A 13,611-nucleotide genomic window follows, 5' to 3' on the forward strand; every position below is an offset into this window, starting at 1 on the left:
ATAAAACTATACACTGGGCACATGTATAGGGCATTATAACAACTATATTTCATTTTATTAAGGTTTCCCTGGGCTTGTGTAGTGTAATGTATTTGTTGCAACATATATGTCCATTCAACTTTAACTTCCCACCGTATGCACCGTAAAGCTAGCACAACTTTGCCAGAGTTCAGGGCGCCCTGTAAGCAACTTCGGATTTTAGTGAATTAGCGTTGTCCTGGCAAATCTACGCCTGGCAAATTGAGGGAGGTTAGTGAAGTTGCCCCATAGGCTCCATAGAGCACTTTGGCACTGTATAGTCATATAAGGAAAAACATATAATTTGCAGCATAAAAAAGAATCTATACATGAAACAGGACACAACTTAAGGTCTTCTTCGCCAGAATTGACCTGGATAGTTGTCAAATATTTATTATGTGAAAAATAAATAAGTCCTAAAAATAGCTTAATATTATCCCTTCATAGCAAGTAATGCTGAATAATATATAGCATGTTCAGCAACTTGTACTTAAAAGAAAAATTGGATCCTTGTGGTTTAGTTAAAAATAGTTTTGCCCGAGTGGTTCACTTGTTATCGTCCCCTTTCTGTTTAAAATAAGTTTCAGTAACAAAGCCTCTGCCTAGGAGCACTTTATATTTTTATATTTGTACACTGTAATTTCCACAATATTTTCTGTCTAAGATAGATCTACTGAACTCCCTCTGCCAAAACAATCACAATTAGTAGAAAATGGCATTTCTAAACCTCTCCCACAGTATAAATAGCTTTTGTGCTCCAGCACAAACTACTATTTCTAAAGGCATTACTTTTTAGCAATTATACAAACAGCAGTAATTTCCCTCGGCTATTTGTAGCATTTATACTAAATTTATCTGGAGTCATGTAATTTGATGTTTTGGCTCTATCAAGAAAGAAGGTTTAAATAATAGATTCCACAACACACAAGAACTAAATAATGTATACATTGTTTTTATATATTCCTCTCATTTATAAACAGAAAAAAAACACCATAACCCATAAACCCTGTCTTATTTTATGTTGGGTTACCAGGGAAAGAAAAAGACAACGAATTTGGCAAAACATGACCAACATGCAACATCTGCTGCTGTCTTAAATGAGTTCAATGAGTCCTGGTGTAGTCAAAATTCAAGTGACGCTTATATAATTATGATGTGGTTTTTCCTACAAAAAAGCCTCTATATCTATATAATTGCATAATTATGTTGAAAAAAATAATTATCTATCATGTTCAATCCATAAAAATGACTCCCGGTGCGTAGATGTTGTGCAAATAGATGAAAAATAACAATTGAGAACACAGAATATAGTAAAATGTAGTTTTGGTGGACAAAATTAATTATGAGGGGATGCAGGTGCACATGCCCAGACCTTAAGCTTGAGGGAGGATGCAGAAACTTTTAACTTCACAATTGGCAGGCTGGCACAAATGGACCATCATAACCAAGGTGGTGTAGTTAAAAGCTGTTTATTCAAATAAAATGCATCTCTATGAGTTTACAATGACAATTCCTTCTATACATGGCACCTGGACAGCTACTCATGTAAACAGGGGAAGGGCTGGGGAGGACTCTAATCCCATTGGCTGATGTAGAAGGCAAGGGCATAATAATGATGTCTGCATTTTTATTCTTTGCTTCTCTGCATTTTTTTTGTACCAGACCACTTTTACTTCCAGTGAAACAGAATGCATGGGACGAAATTCGAGTTCCAAGTTTGTTCTGACAACAGGTTTGGAGACTCGCTTACCGAGCTGCAGTTATGGCGTGCGCCCCCATACTTCAGGAACACACTCTTGCAGAACCTCAAGGTTCAGGATAACTGAAACAAAGGCTATATTGCTAAAATAACAATGATCCAGAACAGGGGAAAAGAAGGGTCAATATTCACATAATTGGTCAATTGCCTGCAGTTAAACCTAATGTGTTAAGGAGTGTGTTTAATTGTAAAGGCAGAGGCAAAAGTAATAAAAATTACTCCTGTGGCTCAGTCAGAAAGAACACTGACCTGTTAACATAAAGTCACAGATATCAGAACCAAAAGGTCTGGACAAAAGGTATAACTATGTGCCATCCTCCCCATGACTATTATATAAAGAGTCTAATGGCTTTTATCCTTGATTTTTTTAGAAGATGTATCTTCGCAGATGGTATTGCTTAACAATAGCCTGCCAGATGTAATTCTTTCAAACATGCTTTCCATTAAATCTAACTTTTTTTTTACAATGCATATTAAAACACCTCCAGCAGGATTTAATCCTCTTGAACGTTTTAGGATTAAGTTGAAGCCATTGCTCCCAATTCACAAAAATTTACTAACACTGCTGCATTCTACTACTTACCATCTCCTCCCTACCTGCAGCTTATTCTCTTTCCATAGGAAAGATAAAAAGTCTTCACTCCTGCAATAAGAAACCAGAAAGGACACGACAGATTATGGGAAGGTGAAGGAAAAGATAAGGGTAATATAGAGAGGTGGTAAATAATAGAATAGAACAAAATGGGGAGAGCAAAAGAGAAAAAAGAAGAGGTAGGGGAAACTGGGTAAACACTTGTTATTGTATTTATTTTGGACATCTAGTAATGCCACCTAAATACGAGTGTCAATTTTTTATGATTGCTCTTGAAAACATTCAAGTACTTATAGGGATTCATAGGGTTACGTTCTCCTATGGTCTGGAAATCCCCACATGGTTGGAAATCCCCACATGGTTGGAAATCCCTGGTGTGGCAAGCTAAGTGTTGGACCTAAATTGGTAAAAATTGGTAAATTTCATCACATCAAAGCCTGCAGTGAGCAACAGCAGACAGACAATTACACCTGTAGAATACGGTTGCCGCCTGTCCGGATTTCACACGGATAGCCCGGTTTTCAGAAGGGCTGCCCAGGTCAAAACAGTCTGCTGGTTTTCAAAATATATAAAATGGCATTTTTATTGACATGGCGATCAGTCCCGTAATGTCTTGTGCTCTGCCTGCAACATCACTGGCCCGCCACTCTGACATCATGACTCCGCGCCCTGCCCAGATTGTGGGCCACGGAAAGATGGCAACCCTACTTTTGAATGAGTGCACATGTTGCACAGTAGTTAATGCTGGATATACTATAGATCATCTTCTTCTGGATAACAGATCCTCTGCTCTAAGATGAACCGTTTACCATTTTATAAAAGCCCCGCTATTATACGTATTTATATGATTGCTATTTATTATATTTATTGCCAGAAAAGCATTAGTACAGTATTATGTTAAATTACCTGTATTCTGAAGTACTTATATAGACGCACAGGTATGAGACATGTTATCCAGAATGTACGGGATCTGGGGTATTCCGTATAATGGATCTTTATGTAATTTGGATCTTCATACCTTAAGTCTACTAGAAAATTATTTTAACATTGAAAAAAACAATAGGCTGGATTTGCCTCAAATAAGGATTATTAATTAGTTTGGTTCAAGTACAAGGTAATGTTTTATTATAAAAGAGAAAAATAATTTTTATAAATTTGGATTATTTGGATAAAATGGAGTCTATGGGAGATGGCCATCATGTAATTTGGAGTTCTCTGGATAATGGGTTCCAGATAATAGGTCTAGGGTTGCCACCTGTCCTGTTTTGTCCTGTTTAGCCACGTCCCTGATGTCTCAACCCCACCTCCATTACATCACGGCCCCGTCCCCTGTCTGGAGTTAGATGGCCCAAAAGGTGGCAACCCTTAATGAGTCCCATACCTGTATAGTAGTTTCTGAACTTTTACCTGATGCACCAATTCTCATGTGCAGGATTAAGAGAATGTTCCTGTTGTCTTTCAGCTCCCTGCAATAAATTTAATTACTTCTCTCTTACCCTAATCTCACACTCTGAATTCATTTTCATATGTACAACAGTATAGTATAACATATCCAGATGTTAAGCAATGTTCTTTATTTCATTTTTTACCTTACAATTATTTAAATAAAAAACAAACAAAAACATGTTTATCTTTTATTTCTGTGTCAGTCATTCTGTACTGATTCACGTTCCACAGGAAGAAAAGGCTTTAGTTTCTGCCACCTGTTTGGAGGCCACAGGATATGAGTGGCATGTGAATGAAGCAGTCCAAGTGAAACCTGTAAAACAGAGAAAAGTCACATAAATAACTTAAATGCTTAAGAACATATGCTGCTTTAGAAACCGCTTTCAGCATATATAGTAAGCTTGCAAAGAGAAAGGTTTTCATATATTGATATTATCATGGATAAAACGATCCACACAGGAACTGTGGAAGTGTTTTACCAGCGTAATAGAAGAATTTCTGTACAGCACATGGTAGAATAAAAATGCCTTTATTCAATTTTTCATGGCAGTATCTGGTTAGCAACGTTTCAGGCCTACATGTGGCCTTTTTTCAAGCTTTTTTCAAGTGTTTTACCAGCATTCAACACAATGAACACGTAATTTCAGGCACTTTGCCACTGGTGACAATGTACTAACTGTAGTAGAGCTTCTAAAGCTTAAACACATTTATCAGTTTATGTTTCCTGTACATAATCAAAGGCTATTCTGATACTAAGCTCTATAGTTAGTATAGGTATGGGTATATAGAATTTAATTAAAAGTAGGGATGGGTGTATGTATGGATGCTGAGTTTTCATTTGGAGGGGTTGAACTTGATGGACTTTGTCTTTTTTCAACCCAATTTAACTATGTAACTATGTAACTACTATGTAACTATAACACCCACCTTTGGGTTAACTTTTAGTACAGGTATGGATTCCTTTATCCCGAAACACATTATCCAGTCTGTCTCCCATAGACTCTATTTTATCCAAATAATCCAAATTTTTAAAAAGCAGCTTTCCAGTTTACAATTTTAGCGATCTGGTTGCTTGGGTCCAACCCATGCATTGATTTAAATAAGAGATTGGAATATGAATACGAGAGGGCTTGAATATAAATATGAGTAATAATAAGTAGCAATAACAATCTGTAACCTTACAGACATTTGTTTTTTAGATGGGGTCAGTGACCCCTATCTGAAAGCTGAAAAGAGTCAGAAGAAGAAGGCAAATAATTAAGAACTATAGAAAATAATGAAAACCAGCAGAAAAGTTGCTTAGAATTAAGCATTTTATAAAATACTAAAAGTTAACTCAAAAGTTAACCATTTAAATACATACAACCCCTTTCGTTATTTAGTGCTTACTGTTCCTACAATTGTTATGAGATTATCATATGATACACTTAATGAATGACAATAAGATGTGACAGTTAACAGTATATACTGTACTGTATAGAACATTATGGATTTGTATGGATAGGAAAATGTAAAGACAAAGTAGACTTTAAAGAACTAAAGTATATAGAGCATAACTTTGATGTTACAGTCAAATGGATACAATTGAAACCATTCACAGCCCACATACATATTTCATAAATAAAAATATTTTCTACTCTACTGTAAAATGTGTTTAACTTATACAGTATCATATTTTGTATAGTATATAATTAATAAACATATAGTTAATAAACTTTTCAATCAGATTTAAGGGGAGCTATTGCTAATATGACAATTTAATGAAATAAGCATGAAATAAGAAACTTTCTAAATACAATCAATTGAAACATCTGCATTGTTTCTGAAATAATCAAGTTTATGTTCACTATTCCTCTCTCAGTATCTGTTTCTCTTCATTCTGTCTTCATGCAGCAGTTGGGTATACGTACAAACAAAATCTAACAAAACAACTACTGGTGCTGGTGAGCTTTAATACATATTCTAGGCAAAAGGAGTCCCCCTATAAGGTATATTGGATCTAACTGTCAATGAGTATCTGACACAATCTAATTCCATTCCTCTTTCTGTTGGGTTCTTCAAGGCTCTGTCCTGTGTCCCTTATTATTCTCCCTCTATCCTTCCTCCCTCAGCAAACGAATCAACTAATATGGTTTTCAATAACACCTCTATGCTGATGATACTCCGATCTATCTCTCCTCTCCTGATTTCAACCCAGAACTCCTAACTTGGGTCTCCTCCTGCCTGTCCGCTATCCCTACTTAAGATGTCGCAAAGCTACCTTAAATGAAACCTCTCTAAAACGGAAATGGTTCTCTTTTCTCCAACTAACACCATTAACATCCCAGAAGTATCCATCATAGCTAACACTTCCACTATCACACCATCTCCCTAGGCCCCGTGCCTTGGGATTATCCTAGATTCTGCCCTGTACTTCACTCCTCATATCAAGTCACTTATTAAATCCTGTCACTTCGAACTAAGGAACATATCCAAAATACGATCATTTATCAGCCAAGATGCTGCCAAAATTCCTATTCACTTTCTTGTCATATCACATCTAGACTACTGTAACTCTTTTAATTAACCTTCCCCTCCAGAGACTGTACCTCTCCAGTCCATAATGAACACTGCCACGAGGCTCATAAACCTCAGCAACCGCTCCTCCTCTGCCATGCCACTCTGCCAATCCCCACACTGGCTTCCGCTACCTTTCAGAATAAAATTCAGATTAATGACCCAGACATTCAATGCACTTCATAACTCTGCCCCACCCTACATCTCTGAACTCATCTCTATATACTCACCCAACCGCGTACTATGCTCCTTTACTGACCTGCTACTCAACTCTTCTCTCATTACCTCCTCACATGCTCACAAGACTTTGCAAAGGCTGCACCTCTCCTCTGAAATTCTCTCCCACTGTCTGTCGGACTTTCTCCCAACCTTTCTGCTTTCAAAAAGATCTCTTAAAACGCACTTCTTTAGAGAAGCCTACCCTCACTCTGCTTAATTACCAAATGCAATACCACATACAGTACTGCATCTTTCCCTCACTTAATTCTGATCTTGCCCTCTACCACACCTTGTGCCTTATTCCCTTCCCTTTAGATTGTAAACTCTTTTGAACAGGGCCTTTTTCACCTTGTACCAGTATTGGTTGTGATGCATGTAACTCCATATGTTCTATGTATGTAATTAATGTGATTTAGTTGTATAAACACATTTACTTTACAGCGTGAAATATGCTGGCGCTATATAAATAAATGGTAGTAATATATAATAATACATCATACATACATACACATTTTAACCATTCTAAACTGACATTTCACAAAGATGCTTGACTCCTAACCAGAGGTTTTTCTTACTAATAATAATTTTGATGAACTGCTGCAGGTCTATTATTGTTGTCCAAATACTGATTTGAAAATTAAGTATACTAATAATCATTAGGATTTATACCTTTAAGTTTTGTAAATGCTGGTACAGGACATAACAGTACATTATTCATTCTGTATAAAATTACCCTGGAAAAATATCTTGTATGTGCTATAGTATATATCAGCAAAGTCATCACATGCCGTGTTCATTCAGTTTGCATGCAGGTGCATGACTGAGAACAACATGCTTTGTGTGCAGATTAAATTTGTTGTTTATTAATATAATTACTTATGTTCTAGAAGAACACATCCAGGAGATTTGTAACTGCCATTTTATGACTATCTAAGCACATGTCAAGGCAACCTGCTCTTTTATGGTTTGTAGTTAAAGTCTAAAAATACATATTCTTTAAGGATAAGGCCACTGTTGGTTAAAAGTAAGTTATGTCTGGTATAAATGTCACAAACTTTTTCAAGCTTGACCCAAACTTTAGAATAACTTTACATAATATCTTTGTCATCTGTAGAGGTTTGACATGGTGAATAATATAAGAAGTATGCCTTCCTGCAAAATAGGTTTGTACAACAGTAAAGGAAAGTGTCTCCCAAAAAGTGCAATATGGAAAGTGCAAACATCAGTATAAAATACATTGTATCAGTATTAAAAATAATATTCTCCAATAAATAGTGCTACATTTTACAATCGTGCCCTTTCAGATATGTTTATGTTCTAATTTGTGGATTTTTACTCATGTATTTTGGCATGGTGTACCGTATTTGGGCTGAGGAATCACAGTAAGGAGACACCTGGGTAAAAAGCCTAGTGAATTCTGTTGCGTATGGTGAATGACACAAGAATAGATGATGCATGCAGTACTGTATTTCTGAAGAAGCTCTTGAAAAACAGGGGACGTATATGAATAGTATTCCTTTTAACATTTCTTAGTAGTTGCATTCTCTCAAGCATTACAATTTGTAAAGGAAAACCCCAAAATAATACACTTTATATACTGTATGTATTCTGTTTTTAAGGACATTACCGTGTGAGGCTTCAGAAAAAAAAAAAAAAGTAGTTATGGTGCTCAGGGGAACAACGCATGACTATTAAACAATCACATAATAGTACAATGATCACCATATAACTCTTAGGGCAGAGACACACTAAAAGATTTGGGGCGACTAATCTCCCAAAACTTACTTCCCACCAGCTACAATCTAAATTGCTGGCGGGATGGCACTCGGAGCACTTTGTGTTCCGAAGTCGCCTCACTAGCAAACTTTGGGCAACTTCGGAAAATGAATCGCTCCGAGTGCCATTCCGCCGGCGATTTAGATTCTAGCCAGGGGGAAGGAAGTTAGGGGCAGATTAGTTGCCCGAAGAAACGGCGATTTGTCGCTGGGTGACTAAATCTCTCTGAATCTTCGCGTGTGTCTCTTCCCTTAATGGTTTACTTAAAAAAGAGCTACCTCTTATATATTAAAAGTTCAATATGCAATCCTTTTTAACCCAATAAAGAGCCAATAGCTCTCCTGAAACTTTCATTTTACATTTGGTCATACAATCTTGGCTCTATAGAGCAGTTGTTGAGAGTAATGCAGGGAAGTTAACATAGAAATCAGTCACAGTTAATCAGTTACATATAGTAAAAATATGATCCATATCTGTGAACCTGAAAAGCACAAAGCAAATGGGGTAAGCAGAGGTTCTTTCATACATAGCTTATTAAGGGGCCAATTAATCAATGTTCAGTATTTTTTTTACAACCAGTTAACAACATTAACCACTTGGAGGAAAAATTTAGTTAATTTCAAAATGACATCTCTTTCTTACGTTAGTACTAAAGAAAATAGTTTAACAGATTTGTTAAGTTCTCATAAATATATATAAAATTCAGTTAATATTTTCAAAGACTTTGAAAAGATTGTTATAGCTGCCACTGAACCTCAATAGAAAAGAACTGGATTTGACTGCAGAGTATTTAAATACATTCTGATAAAACAATATAAAATGATTTTGCGTATCTTGACAGCGCTATATAAATAAATGATGATGATGATGATTTTGCTACCTACTATCTGCAGTTCTTACGGTATATATTTTACTCAACTTGGCCACAATCCTGCTTAAATTGGCCCCTAAAACATAATCACAGGCGTCACCAACAATACACATTTTTGTGATACATACTCAGCAGCACAGGAACATCAATCAGCAACACAGATGGTCCTGTCAAGATTGCCATTATGTTTGCTCATGCACCTGTGCCTCTATGAGAAAAAACAGGAATCATATGCTCATTGGGGAGGCCTGAGGGCAAGTTAAAAACCTATGTACTACAAATTCATATTTTAATGTGGAGGCTTCTCAATAACAGTATTCAAGGGTAAATTGAGATGACAGAGGGGTCTCCCCACAAATTGTTTCTGTACTGGGATGAGCTACATTCCTTTTTACCTAGTTAATAGCTCTGAACATTCCAAACCTAGCCACCTTAATATATTCCAAAGGAAACAAATCACATGTTAGTTCATTCTGTGTCAAACAGTCCCTTAACTCACCTTCAATTATTTATAAATATAAAGGAACCAGACAATTAACACATAGGGGGTTATTTATCAGATTCCGAAAACAAAAATCATGAAAAATTAAATTTTGACAAAAAAAACTTTTTTAAAAAATGTATTACACCCCGAGGCTGAAAAAAATCTGAATCCAAAAATCCACCATCTCCAAGCCTTTGGGGTCCTTTAGAAGTCAATGGCAAAGGTCCCATTTCAATATCATGGTCCATGCTGAGTTTTGGCCAAAAATCTGAATATTTAAAAGTTTGCCGCCAAAAGTCAGATTCTGTCGGGAAAATCAAGATTTTTAGCTGGAATTCTGACTTTTGGCAGGAAAATCTTTTTTTTTCAGATTTTTTGCCCTAAACCTATTTTTCTGTGATAAGTACGGTCCAATCGGCATTCTGAGTTGGTCTGAATTTTTTAATTGAAATAATGAGATAGATTCAGACTTTGATAAATAGCTATTATAAAGCAGAGGTGTCCTATTATCTCTACTTAAAGCTTAAATACATAATCATATCTAGTTGTTGTCACTTTTATCCTCTTTTATTCACTTTCAAAAAAAGTAGCATGTTTTATGTATTAAACACCTACTGCACAAGAACAATGAAACAGTCTATACATTCTCAAAAGCAGAGTTTTGTGGGCTAAATATTTCGCAAGAATCTAATTAGCTTCCCTTGTGTCTCAAAGTGAGTTGTTTGTTACTGCTAAATTGGTTTGTGTAGCTGCTGAAACATCAATTAAGCTCTTATCTAAACTGTATTAAAGAATAAATATACCTTGTTTACAAGGACATCTTTCTTCTGCGACAGTAAATTATAAGGGTATACTGTAGATACATGCATGCGTCTTCTGTGCATATTTATATTCATATGGGTCAGTGGGAGTATCTATATTTCATTTTGCAAGACCAGGGAATTCTTAATAGATAAACATAAGGGAAAATCAGTATAAAATCACCAATGGTGTAATTGCATTACTGTATCTGGAGACAATGACACCCCCATACTACTGGTAGAGGGTTATCACTGAGCAAGGAAAAGGGGGCCGCAATGATGAGTTTGTGCTGGGCTGGAAATGGTGCATAGTTGCACCATTTTGTTTCCAACACCACAGAATCCCTCTCACCAGCTCCTTAGATATGTAAAGATTGTTGGCTTTAAAAATGCCTTACCATACGTCATAGCTGGGAATGCTGCCAGTTTAGGTTTAGGCTTACAGTAAGACTGGTAGAGCATATATTTTGGTGGGCTTGGTCTCACGAGAAAATGGAAACCAGTTTCCTGTTTTTCACTTGTCCACTTGACCCCTTCTGTGACTGGATGATGTTGTTAATTGTAGCAAACATTCTATGCGCTGCACACACAAATGCTGCAACTTTTTTAAAGGCACATGTATGGGGCCTGTTATCAAGAATGCTTGGGACCTGGGGCTTTCTGGATAAGGGCTCTTTCTGTAATTTGGATCTCCATACCTTAAGTCTACTAAAATAATTTAAATGTCTGTGGTTGGATCAAGTACAAGGCACTGTTTTAAAATTATATAGAGAAAAGAAATCACTTTTAGATATTTGAGTTATTTGATTAAAATGGAGTCTATGGAGCTTTCTGGATAATGGAGTTTGGGATAATGGATCTCATAACTGTAATGTAAATGAATGATAGGCAATGCTTATAAACTGGATGAAATATTGGTTTAAAATTAAACACCACAAATAAGGCACCTGCCTCGTGTGTTTTGTCTGAAGCCCTGAAATTAAAAAATATAACATCATATTAAATGTAGTACAGGTATGGAATCCATTATCTGGAAACCCATTATCCAGAAAGCTCAGAATTACCGATAAGATGTCTCCCATAGACTCCATTTTATCCAAATAATCCACATTTTAAAAACAAATTTCATTTTTCTCTGTAATAATAAAAAAGTACCTTGTACTTGATCGCAACTAAGCTATAATTAAATGAAAACTATACCCCCAAAATTAATACTGTACCGTGTACCGTTTTTATAAGAAACCTGACTGTTATGCAGTGAAATTCTCCCTTCATTTACTGCTGTGAATAGGAATTGTCAGATGGTCCCTAACTGCTGAGCAGGGAAACAATCATACTTATGAAGAGCAGGGGGAGCCCCCGCCTTACTTACCAGCCATGCAGAACTCAAGCAGCTTTGTTTATGATGATCCCTAAGCAGCCCAGACCACACTGAGCATGTGCAGGGTCAGGCAAAGATGTTTAACAAAGTTACAAGATGACAACCCCCTGTGGCCAACTTTGAAAGCATAAATCATTTGTTTGATTAGGCTTGTGGTGCAGTAAGTTCATGCTTATGTTTAGTATACAAAATACAGCATTTCTAGCCTTATTCTATTTTAGACTTTCCTTGTCCTTTAAAGGAATTGTTCGGTGTAAAACTAGAAACTGGGTAAATAGATAGGCTGTGCAAAATAAAAAATGTTTCTAATATAGTTAGTTAGCCAAAAATGCAATGTATAAATACTGAAGTGACTGGATTTCTAACAGAACAGAACACTACTTCCTGCTTTTTAGCTTTCTAGTTTTCCACAGATTGGCAGTAACCAATCAGTGACTTGAGGGAGGGGCACAGGGGCCATAACTGTTTGCTTTTGAATCTGAGCTGAATGCTGAGGATTGATTGCAAACTCACTGAACAGATATGTCCCTTGTGGCCCCCCCTCCAAGTCACTGACTATCAGAGATAGAAAGCTGAAAAGCAGGAAGTAGGATTCCGGCTATTATGTTAGTCATCCAGTCACTCCAGCCTTTATATATTACATTTTTGCCTTACTAATTATATTATAAATATTTTTTATTTTGCACAGCTTATCTATTTACCCCATTTTTATTTTCACACTGAACTGTTCCTTTAAGCAGCATACAGTCAAATTAGGTGGCATATTAAACTGGTGTATATATATTAATAAATATTGCCCGTTTCAATCTCTTGCCTTGAACCACCATTTCGTGATGGTCTCTGTGCAGCTTCAGAGATTGGGGGACCAGAAATACTGAAGTTCTAGCTGTAACAGGAAGAAGTGTGGAAGCAAAAGACATAACTCATGTGACCTAATTTGTTTGGTTTGTTTGTGTGCACTGTGAATTCTAGGATCCCAGGGGGTGGCCCTTATTTTTTAAAATGGCAATTTTCTATTTATGATTACCCAATGCCACATTCTACTAAAAAAGTATATTATTAACAAATTGTTTTATTTACATGAAGCAGGATTTTACAGGAGCTTTTTTATGCAATATGCAAATTGTTGGGGGGTATAGTTTTCCTTTAATACTAAGAACCAGCCTATTGGGTTTATTTAATAATGACATTATTTTCTAGTAGACTTAAGGTATGAAGATCCAAATTACAGAAAGATCTAGTATCCAAAAAGCCCCAAGTCGTGGCTGTTCTGGATACCCCATACCTGTAAAGTGTTACTTCTTTTTGGCATGATCTTGGCTGCACTAAAAGTCTATCACTCACAGACTGTGAAATACCTTTTTAACCTAAGGAAACAGAAAACAAGTTGGTCACTAATGGCTTGTTAAACTGACATATTTTTAAGGCTGAACATACATTTGTAAGCATACAAATCCTTTAATGACAGATTTTTTTTTTACTCTTAATTCCCTACAGAAAAAGAATGTGTAAATGGAAATGGCCCGAATGAGCCTGCAGTTAAAAAGCAAATGCATTTTCTGAAGAGGAATAGTGCAAACTGCAAATGTAAACACCTAAATAAATGAGCTTCTTGTGCCTTTTTGTTTTGAAAAAATATATAACTTATTACTAAAAACTAAAATTGTACAAAGTTGTGAAAAGGGTTCATGTTTGACCTGAATCAAACT

The 13,611-nt window shown here is 36.1% G+C and overlaps 1 protein-coding gene across 2 annotated transcripts in view; it reads right to left on the bottom strand.

Moving 5' to 3' along the window:
* Positions 1 to 3,928: 3,928 nt before the first annotated feature.
* Positions 3,929 to 13,611, bottom strand: part of immp2l.L (inner mitochondrial membrane peptidase subunit 2 L homeolog) — a 532,531-nt gene continuing 522,848 nt past the window's right edge. For both annotated transcript variants that reach the window (XM_018251165.2, NM_001095236.1), the window contains 1 exon segment: positions 3,929 to 4,128. In XM_018251165.2, the coding sequence (XP_018106654.1) occupies positions 4,015 to 4,128 (114 nt within the window). In that variant the 3' untranslated portion in view covers positions 3,929 to 4,014.

This window comes from Xenopus laevis, chromosome 3L (assembly GCF_017654675.1).
Source record: "Xenopus laevis strain J_2021 chromosome 3L, Xenopus_laevis_v10.1, whole genome shotgun sequence".
Taxonomy (NCBI): Eukaryota; Metazoa; Chordata; class Amphibia; order Anura; family Pipidae; genus Xenopus; species Xenopus laevis.